We start from the raw sequence: 11,564 nt of genomic DNA, 5'->3' as shown, positions 1-11,564 counted from the left end.
ATTATCCGTGATCATTCGTCAAAGCTTCTCAGTTCGGACCCACATCGCGGTGGCACGCGCAGTCGAGTGGATGCGCGCGGGAGACACAAAGCGAGATCAGACCTTCCGGTGGTAATCAGAGTTTTTGCGCAAGACTGTTGTGTGCGCAAATGCACGTGCAGGTGATCCTGAGTGGCTCACAGTGAGTTGTGAATGACCTACCCCTCATTCCCCTTTCTGTAAGAGAGCAGTTGAACTGAACGCCTGATGCGCTCCACGACGAGTTTGGAAACACATCGACATTGACGCGCGCGATATTGTAATGTAGCCTCTCGTGCATTTTTACACACACACACACACACACACACACACACACACACACACACACACCTTATGGATTCACGTTCAGGTTCAGCATTCCTGTTCAAGTGCAAAATTATTAGTGTTTTAAGGTTAGCCTACTTTTTTCTGTTTTAAGATCGAAGAATATACAATAAGCAAATAAAAAAAGAAAAGGGTACGGAAAGACACACGGAGATGAAAATGAGGAAGGAACAGAAGAGGAAGGCAAAGGAAAGAGTAAACAAAGGAAAAAAATTAGCATGTAATGAATAAAATATCGTTAAGCCTTCCGGATAGTAATCAGAGATTTGCTTTAACCCATTTAATCCCACGCACCATTTGTGAGCAAAATTGACTTTCGAGTTTAAAAGGTCTAAAAAGAAATTGTTGCTGTATTTAAAACACACACATTTTGAGTACAAATGAAGACAGGCGGGCTTTCAGTTATGTGTGACGGCTTAAAATAGGCTACATCAACTTAGAAAAAAAACGCAAACCACTGTAAACGTGGTGCCTCACACGAGCGCGCGCTCACATCAAACATTGCACGTGAGCGCTCATTAAGGAATTATGTAGCGGCGGGAAGCGTGCACGCGCAGGTTCAACGGCCTGAACAGTCCTTCCAGCGTTATTTCACAATTTAATTTACCTGAACATCTTACAGAAAGAAAACTGCATTTGAAGCAAAGTATGATCAAAAATGTATGAGGGAGTCAATTTGCACATAAAAAAAAGAAAACACAAATGTTGTATTTGCTGTTGGATTCAGATTTCTAGAAACCGAAATGTTGGTTTAATCTGTTTATGGCATTTAGGTCAATGTGTTTACATTATGCTTACATAAAGAATATCGCCAAATTGTGATTATCAGAATGTTCACAGTGCCCTCCACTAATGTTGGCACCCTTGGTAAATATGAAAAACGCTGCTGTAAAAATAAATCTGCATTGTTTATCCTTTTGATCTTTCATTCAAAAACTCTAACCTTTAACTGAAGTAAAACAATCGAAAGTGGGCCTAGTTCACATTGACCACAATTATTATACCCAAGTATTGCACCATCCATTCCTTTACACAGAATCTCTCCTGATTCTTCAGGTTCACAGCTCCATGTTGGGGCTTCTTCTCTTCAGTTCACCCCACTCATTAGGGTTCAGGTCAGGGAACTGGGACGGCCATGACAGAAGCTTCTTTTTGTGCTCAGTATCACATTTTTGTGTTGATTTTGATGTTTGTTTTGGATCATTGTCCTGATGGAAGATCCAAACCATGGCCCATTACATGATTTCTAGCAGAAGCGGTCAGGTTTGGATTTTTTTTATCTGTTGATATTTGCTAGAATCCATGATACCATGTGTTTGAACAAGATGTACAGGACCTCCAGCAAAAAAATAGGCCCAAAACATTAAAGATCCAGCAGTATAGTTAACCGTGGGCATGGGGTACTTTTTATCCCTGTTTTCATCTAGTGGGTTTGCTGCCAAAAAGCTTTTTTTTTGTTTCATCTGACCATAGAACCAGGTCCCTTTCGAAGGTCCAGTCGTGTTTGACAACTGAATATGCTGGAGTTTGTGTTTGGATGAGCGAGGAGGATTTTTCTTGAAACCCTCCCAAACAACATGTGGTGATGTAGGTGCTGTTTGACACATTTTTTAGGCTTTCTGACCCCAAGACTCAACTAATCTCTGCAATTCTCCAGCTGTGGTCCTTGGAGAGTGTATGGCCACTCAAACTCTCCTCCTCATCGTGCTTTAGGACGATATAGACACACGTCCTCTTCCAGGCAGATTCGTAACATCTTTAGTTGATTGGAACGTCTTAATTATTGCCCTGATGGTGGAAATTGGGATTTTCAATGCTTTAATTATTTTCTTACAGCCACTTTCTATTTTGGGAAGCTCAACAATCTTTTCTGCACATCAGAACTATATTCATTTGTTTTATTCATTGTGATGAATGATTAAGGGAATTTGGCCTTTGTGTTTCCTCATATTTATACTCCTGTGGAACAGGAAGTCATGGCTGGACAATTTCATGCCCCTAGTCACCCTGGTGTAATATGAATGGGAATATACTTTAGAGATATTTTACTCATAAAAAATTCTAGGGGTGCCAATAATTGTGGCTAACATGCATTGGAGAAAAACATTTATTTCATAATGTGAGTTTCCCCCCACTTTCAATTGTTTTACCTCAATGAAAGGTTAGAATTGTATGCATTTTTGAATGAAAGATCAAAAGGATTAACAATGCAGATTTATTTTCACATCCACTTTTTCTCATATTTACCAAGGGTGCCAATATTAGTGGAGGGCACATAACTTCAGAGATAAAATATTAATTTGTGCTACACGAAAAGTATGAAATGCTAATATGTGGGTGCACGGTTATGTCTATTGCTCTGAAATTTGTCACATTCCTTTCACTGATGTTTCAGCTGCCAGTGTCCACAGAATGATGTTCAAGCATGTTGATTTTTCCAGCTAGTTTTCGTTTGTTTCAAGGACAAAATGCATAACATTTTAGACAAACCCAGAGGTCCAATTCAGCAGTCCAACCAGAAAATGCGACTAACAGGAAAAAAAACCGTGCTGAATGATTTTAGACAGGAAAAGCATTTCTGGGAAGATTTGGAAGCTCTGTTTTGTGTAACACTTGTTAAAAATTCAAGTAGTCAATAGCCAGGCAAACAAAGAAAAATACCATTATTAAAAATAAATCAAAAGCCTCACATTCATCATTTAACACCGCATGTTCAATTACATGCTTCCCAGGGACTGCATATTAGAGAACAAATGTGTGTTGTGCATGGCAAACGGTACTTGCCAAATCGATATAGCAAATTACATAAATATAAATAAATAAATAAATACCTAAGAAGGCAACAGGCAGCCAGGTTTTTGGTTATTGGTTACATTTTATTCTATGTACAGTAATTTGTTATAAATATAATACATCATTTTTTTTTCTTCCAGAAAAGCAGTTATGTAGATACATTTAAATAACAGTTTGATCATAGTAGTGGAGATGACAATGAGAGCTGAGGTGGTGGGAGAGGATGATTGGTTTGTAGAAAATTAAAAATTTCTAGAGAAAACAGCACAGCCCACCCACACAAAGATGCACAAACAAAAATAGGCTCTCAAACTGTGACTTTTACCCTCTTGGTATCCTTACAGGTCCTTAAAAGTCTCTGCTGTTTGACTGGGAAACATGGATTCTGCCAATTCCTTACTGTGTTAGGAACATTAAGATGGCTCCTCGATGGACTTTTCCACCAATTCCACTGGCTTCTCATAAGGTGATGTGAAGTTCCAATTAACTCCACGTTTGCAGCATGACTGAATATGGCGGACTACACCATCCTTTCAACAGCTGCAATGTTATCAACCGCAGTTCATCGGGTTACAGTGTTTCATCTTCTGGTTTTAAGATGGCAGATCGCGGTGGACGAGGCAGAGATGCATAGCCATTTACATTACCACATGTTTGGGATCTTGAAAAAAAAAATTTAGTTCTAAAAACCAAAAAATTATTTCATAAAACAAGCAAAAAATCTTCCAAAAAAATACAGGAGAGATAAATTAACATGGAAAACAACAGATCCAGTCACGCTTCAGGTGCATTTAAGACAAAACATCTAGAGTCTGTTTGGGTTTAGCTCACCATGGCAAGCACATCAGATGCAGTGTTAAGTTGAAATATTTGTGTTCAAGTCTTTTTAATTACTTATCTCTCTCAATTACATTTTGCTTTAGCAAGAAGTAGAAAAATCTTGTACTCCGGTCGGTTTCATTTATTTAGTTGGGCCGAGAACAGGGCAACGTTGCGGAGTCACTCAAACATTGTTGATGATGATAAGTGCAGGCATGGCGCTCTGCTGGCTGGTCTCACACATAGCGCTGGTCTGTGCCAACTTGGCGAAGACACGAGGTGTTCCCAAATTATAAACTCCAGCCTGGAAGAAGCAGGCTTTCAAGGAAAGCCTGTACACCTCTTGTGCTTGGAGTTGCAACTTATATTGGGTCTGGCCCAGCCAGCTAAAAGAACCATGCACTTCCAGTGACTCCGGGCTGCATAAAAAGACAACAAGAGTGTGAGACAATTACTCTCCATATTAATAACATTTCGATTTTAAGGCCCCGATCTACTCATGGTGAAGTTCTTTAATGTTCTTCGCTTAGGGGTAAAAAAAGTAAAAAGAAATAATGTGACCAGCGGTATACTGTTAGTTAGTAACGCCGCCTACACTGTTGTTGTTTAGATGTTCTGCACACTTTCAATAACAATACACACAACAAAAACGACAGCTGTAAGAAAACAAGAGTTAAAGGATTAGTTCACTTAAAAAAAAATGTAATTCCCTGATATTTTACTCATCTCATCCAAGATGTCATTCTTTCTTCAGTCGAAAAGAAATTCAGTTTTTTTGAGGAAAACATTCCAGGATTTTTCTTCACATAATGGTTTACAATTGGTCAAAAGGTCCAAATCAATGCAGTTTCAAAGGGCTTCGAAGGGCTTCAGGCGCTCTGCGTGATCCCAGACGATGAATAGGGTCTTATGGTGCGTTCACACCAAACGCGAATAGAGCGTCAAAATCGCGTCTACTGCGTCTAGTTTCACGCGCAAAGATTTTGAATGCATTTGCGCGTCCGCGGCGATTTGGCGAACCAAAGATTGCCCGTTAGATCTACACAAGATGCACCACTACAGGACATCAGAGCCAGCGGCAAACGGCAGAAGTACTAGCCGAGGAAGGGCTGCTCTCGCCGGGGTTATGAGCGGTGATTGCCTGGTGATTGCCTGGATCTCACAACTCCAAAAACACAATATTATGTTTTTAAATATGCGCTCTCTTTATAAATAAACCACAGATTTGAGCTTTAAACAACCATATTATCACCTGAAAAAGTCTTAAGACTACATTTTGTGACACAATAGTAAAATTTTTAATTTATGCAGGGTTTCTCATCACGTTCACTTTACCACGTGACAGCAGCAAGCAGGCTCCTGATTGGTTAACGCGGCGCGAATTGACGGCAAAGTTCAAATTCGGGCGTCAGACGTGAATTCGCTTCAAACGCGTGAATGCACAAAAGCACCACTCGCGTGTAACGCGCATATCAAGAAGCTCAATTCGCGTCCAATTCGCATCATTCGAAACGCGCCTTCCGCGCCGCGGGACTTCGAGACGCGCGTCAACGCGCCTTTCCCTTGACTTAACATTGAAATCACTCGCGCCAGGCACTCGATTCGCGTTTGGTGTGAACGCAGCATTATCTAGCAAAACGATCTGTCAAAAACGTCACACTAGACGTAGACAGAAGTATTGCCCCCGTGTTTACAAAGTGCACTTGCGAAGACTAATACAAACGCCCTTTAGCAAAAAAAAAGGTAAAACAACGATGTCAGACGATTTTGAAGTTGAAGTTGTATTTTTGGTAAAGGGAGTTTGTATTAGTCCTCGCACGGTTGCTTGGGGCGGTACTTCTGTCTACGTCTGTTGTGACGTTTTCGACGTGATTGCGCAATTTTTTATTTTTTTTAATGACAGATCGTCTCGCTAAATATAACCCTATTCCTTGTCTGAGATCACGCAGAGCCTCTGAAGCTCTACGAAGCTCTTTGAAACTGCATTGATTTGGACCGTCAACATTTTGGTTGCAATTGAAAACCATTGTGTAAAGAAAAATCACGGAACGTTTTCCTCAAAAAAAAACTGAATTTCTTTTCGACTGAAGAAAGAAAGACATGAACATCTTGGATGAGATGGGGGTGAGTAAAATATCAGGACATTTTCATTTTGAAATGAACTTATCCTTTAAGCATCAGGGGACGTATTACAGAAACGTTCTATCTTAGGTCTTAACTTAAGATATGATAAGTTAATTTAGGATTTTTCACAATTTTGCAGAAGCAACAGAAGCAAATCTTAACCTGATTTAGGAGTCTTATCATATCTTACAAAATCTCATCTTAACTGTAGTTAGAAAATCCATCGAGTTCGGTAATCAACTCTCAGGTCAGTTACCAGGCAACAAAGAACACACAAACTGCTTCTGAAGTAAACCTAAAATAAAAAAAATGGAGAAACAACGGTGCTTTTAATTTCTGTGCGGCAGAGACTGAAATTTTGATAAGCTCCGTTGAAAAGTTAAAGCCTGTTTTATAAATCGCCTTTAGCAAAAAAAAAAAAGAAAAAGAAAAAGAGTTATGCATTAGTCACTTGATGAATGACCGGTAATTGCTCCTCAACTAACTGCACAATCATGTGTTGTGGGAGATAATGCACAATCATTATTTTTGAGTATTTTATCATCAAAAGCGCAGCACATGCTCTGGGTTCTCCAAAAGTCTCTCCACCATCAAACGTCGCTGCTCTTCGTCTTGTTTAATCAATAAATGTAATGCCATTCTCAAAAAAGGCTTTTTGTACTGTGATTTTTACCATTGAATTTCAAAAAGGTTTGAAGTTAGGACACCAGTGGGGTTGTCCTAAAGTTAAGACAGCTTTTAGGATTTTTTGTCGAGTTAGTATGCTTCTGTAATACCAGTTCCCTATCCATAGTGAAGGTAAGATAATGCACGAAAAATGTCATTTTGTAATAGCTTTTGTCCTAACTGAAATTGCCATAGTTACCAACCAGTTAAGATGTTTCTGTAATAGACCTCCTGATCATAGCGATGTGGATATGTTTCGGCACTTAAAGTCATCACATTTATTTAGGTTATGTAGCAATACAGGGCACATTTGAGAGCAGTGGCACCAGCACCAGTAAGTTCTACATGCGTCAGCACCTGATTTGGTGGCGCTGGAGGAAAGTTTATTATAAAGTTAATTTAATAATAAAATTACTATTGTTTTGCATTGGGTGGGGTAAGGGGTAGGTCATTTGTACAAAGTCATACGAATTAGCCACCTCGTAAAATATCTATGGTATCTAAAAATCTATAGCATCACACTGAACTGCCCAACAACTTTAGTGACAATAAAAGGAGCACTCTTTACTTGTTTTCTGTGTAATTTAGTCACACTTCAAAGAAAAGATTTAGTTTTTAATGAGACTTTGTGACTTTCTACTTTTTCTTATTTATTAGGTGGTGGAAATGGCTAATTTAAGTCAATAAGTGGTCCTCTGCCGTCATCTACTGTCCTAACTAGACGTGATGCGATAAGATTCCAGCGTCAAGCAATTTGTCTGTCCACAGCCAATCAGAACCGCGTGTGGGCTGGCTCTCGCGGCAAGTGTAGGCTATGGCACCAGAGATTAATCTTGACGGCACTCGCAAGGAAATGGATAAGAACATAATCAAATTCACAAATATTACACCATTTCAACATTACTAAAAATACATACCGAGTTACTAAAACAATCTTTGTAGAATATTCTTGTTTGTTCACAGTTTGATCGTTCTTGTTTCCATTTGTTTAATTTCAAGATCTGAGGTGAATTATCCATTGTTGCTTTTAGTACGACTACGTTACAAAGCTGGGAGCACTAAATGATATTCAAAGTCACATTACATGCATTTAACATTAAATAAAGCACATAAACATTACCTAAGATTATCATTGCCATGTTTTGTGTTGTTGTTCCAGCCGCGACGACGCAGAAATAGAAACCGTTTCTGAAATAGAATCATTGCGTGTCGCCGTCGCGGGTGGTTAGGACAAAAACTCGAACATGAAAAAAATACCTTTTATCGCGTGTAGTTCGGACACGGGTTAGTTTTCCTACACAATTAAACTTTTCGTTTTACAAATCACCACATTAAAAATAAATAATATTAAGAGCTTTGAAGTGCTGGAAAAAGTGTGAGGCACTTTAAAGCCATTGAAAAGTGCTTGATTTTAACGCTTGATCTTGCTTGCTTGCTTTCTTGCTTGATCTCCCATCGCTGTGTAGTAACAGCGTGATCGAGATCGGCCCGTTTTTTTTTGCCATTTCTCATATGTAACAGAAATGGCAGCTCTTATCAGCCAGGCACTGTGGTGGTCGCCATTTTGTCACAGTCTCAAGCCCTGCAATTTTTTAAAAGCAAGCAGCTTTACATAATTAAACATGAAAAAAAGTATAAGTATATCTACTAAATCATATATACTAAATCATTTTCATTTCTCTCCAGTGTGTTCATGTTTTTACAAGCGGATGTCTGACTTTGACAGACTGAAGCGAAGAAATGAACCACAGAAAGAGTCTCAGAGCCACACCTACATATTACAACATCACCTCGGACCAATGGTAGCTCGAAGGTGTTGTTACGATATTTCCGTAAAGTTCGCCTTGGCAAAATGACGAAACAAACACCAAACGAACTTTGTTTTGACCTGAAATTGTTTGAAATGACATCACACCAATTTGTTTTTGTTGAGTATATCGGGGCCTTTAGGGATCAGGAAAAACTGATATATACCTGGTTGTTTTATGCCGCAGATCAATGATGACATCTACCTTAGCCAAGGAACAGTTGGACAACGTCAGGGTGACTGGTACCATACATAAACTAGGGAAGAAAAGGAAAAAAAAAGTCAAACAGCAACACTAGAAAGATGGGTTTCAGATGAAGGTCTAATTCTTGACATTTCTCCTCTTGACGCAGTGTATTGTGCGTCCTCCATAAAACAAAAGCAAACCAAAATCAAACCGTTTATTCTTTAATTGAAAAATGCACTAGAAAACAACCTTTGTTGCGTCTCGTGAACACGTATATTGGAACTCAATCAAGCGCCCACGTTTTCAAGCTAGACAAAATTGATTCAATTTTGTGATGTAAAATAGTGCACTCTTGATTTTCATCTGGATATTACTGTGATCAATGGTTCTCATAACTTCTGTTAATCTCATACTGGTGCGCAGCAACTTTAAGTCATTTGTCCTGAAGCACAAGTATGGATGGACTCTGCCTCTTATCCTCAACATTCATCTCATAATGCTACAAGATGTTTGGTTCAATTTCCTGGCAAATGTAAGATCTTTATGTCTGTGCTGTTGCACAGTGGGCTCTTTGTAGGTTTTCAATCCTGTTTCCCCAGTAAAAAAAAAAAAAAAAAAATAGAAGAAATGTCTTCAAATTGTATTCATTTAAAGTCAGCATGAAGTGAAAATTAATTGAAAAAGCATGTTATGGATCTTATTTTGAATGATTCATCCATGTGTAAGTTTCTCTTTTTTGACCATGTAACATTTAATCAAAATGTCAACTGGATTTTCCAGTGAAGACGACAGACTTCCAGTGAAGTTTCCCAAACTTCTCTGACCATTTAGTCTCCTCCACAATCGACCTCAAGCTCACATTGATCTCAAAATTCAATCAACAATTGATGGATAGAATCAAGTCCTGCCCTACATTTCTTTTCACTTGGATGTACATCACAATTAGTGTTATCTCTCTATCTCGATAGATAGATAGATGGATAGATGGATAGATGGATAGATGGATAGATGGATAGATGGATAGATGGATAGATGGATAGATGGATAGATGGATAGATGGATAGATGGATAGATGGATAGATAGATAGATAGATAGGATATAGATATGCGTTTTTACGGCTGCGTTCGTCGATATTTTTTTCCCGGCATTATTTATAGACAGGCGCCCACAGGCAGCTCTGTGTTGCGATATTTCGATATGTAGGCCTATCGATACTGAAATATCTGAAACGATTCCAATACTCCTTTCTGCAGTATCGATACACCCATACCAGCTGTGTTTTCTAGCTCTCCTGTCCGACAGCGCTACTGTGACGACCCTGAGACTTCCTGTCTTCCTATTGGGCAGGATGGAGGAAGTTTCTGATTGGTTCTTCTGTTAATTGATGATTAATTAGAGTGTATATAAGAGTGGTGTGTATCATTTGAGGCAGGCACTCTCTGTGGGATAGTCATTCCCAGAGGTGTCTCCTGCAGTATGTAAGATTCTACTGATTTATTTCTCATTTGCTTTTGTTTGCATTTCTGTTATTGTGAGATTGTTATTGTGAGACTAAAGCCTCCTCTCATGCACTCCGGTTAAATAGTGCTTGTGTGACTGGGTCTGAATTTCGAGGTTGCGTATAATTCCAGTCATTCACGCAGACTTTGCGCTCACATCCGACGCGCGCACACATAATAAAGCCGCCGCTGGAAATACAAGTGCCAAATTTAGCTGCTTTTCGCGGCTTATTTATGGTCAAAATACACTCAAAAATAATGTCACAATGGCCATCTTGTTGAGTATTAACGTAAACACAGTCGTAAACCGTTCAGGAAGACAGGAACAGTATTTTGGATCAGTGCATGCGTCAGGTCTTAGAGAGCGGCACATTTCTTAGGCTGCCTGTCCCTTTATGTTGTTAATGTTACTCAAATAACAAAAGACAAGGAGAAAATCACTTACTGCTCTTGACTGATTCACTTATTCATTAATCTGCATTTCATTTTTACAATGAAGATTATCCAATGTTATTTTAAAATTTGATGACTTTGTTTCTTTATTCAGTTTCTTACCTCAATACCTGAAAAAGTAAAAGCAGTCTATTTGATTTGTATCTTTATTCTATTGTATTTATTTGTGCTTATTGCTAGACATTTGTTTATTTGTTCTTATTTTATTACAGTTTACTTGTCTTTTTTAAATTCAATTTATCATTTGAAATCAGTATAGTACAGTCAGTTTGCACTTTATTATTCTGCTTGCTTGTTGCTACTGTGCAACAGTGTAATTATTTTATTTATGCTTAAATATTTATTTTCAGAATTTGAATAATGCTTAAATATTTATTTTCAGTATTTTCAGCACTGTTTTTTTTTTACTTGTTCTACCTCGCCTGTTTTTACTATTTGTTAATGTATAAATATAGTTTTTTTTGTTCAATAAATGTTCCTTTTTTTAAATTCATCATGATCATTGTGTCATTTCTATGATGTAAATTGAGGGAGCAAAAGCAGTATCGGCTCAAGAAAATCAGCAGCCTGCATCAGCCATCGGCTAAGGCTGATGAAAAAAAAATAGGTATCGGCACTAAAAAAATCCATATCGGTCGATCCCTAATCACAATACGGAAGAAACGATTTGATGCTACTTTAGTTTCATTGCAACTTTAAGAACTTTATTTCAACTGTGGTTTTATTTCATCTAGCTACAAGCAATTTGTCTCTTCACAAAAGTGACTATGCTGCATTATTGGGCTGCAACAACTAATCAATAAAATCAATTATTATCAATAATGAATTGAAGAATTTAATTATAGGTTAGTT

The 11,564-nt window shown here is 38.3% G+C and overlaps 1 protein-coding gene across 1 annotated transcript in view; it reads right to left on the bottom strand.

Annotated features, from left to right (window-relative positions):
* Positions 1-2,567: 2,567 nt before the first annotated feature.
* Positions 2,568-11,564, bottom strand: part of trappc8 (trafficking protein particle complex subunit 8) — an 88,563-nt gene continuing 79,566 nt past the window's right edge. The window contains exons 28-29 of the mRNA XM_079830767.1: positions 8,740-8,829; positions 2,568-4,394 (exon numbers count right to left, since the gene is read on the bottom strand). Of these exons, the coding sequence (XP_079686893.1) occupies positions 4,160-4,394; positions 8,740-8,829 (325 nt within the window). The 3' untranslated portion in view covers positions 2,568-4,159. The remainder of the gene's footprint in view (positions 4,395-8,739; positions 8,830-11,564) is intronic.

Source organism: Gobio gobio (assembly GCF_949357685.1).
Source record: "Gobio gobio genome assembly, chromosome: 12".
Taxonomy (NCBI): Eukaryota; Metazoa; Chordata; class Actinopteri; order Cypriniformes; family Gobionidae; genus Gobio; species Gobio gobio.
The sequence above is the reverse complement of the archived record's forward strand: the minus strand, read 5'-3'. Positions and strand labels throughout refer to the sequence as shown.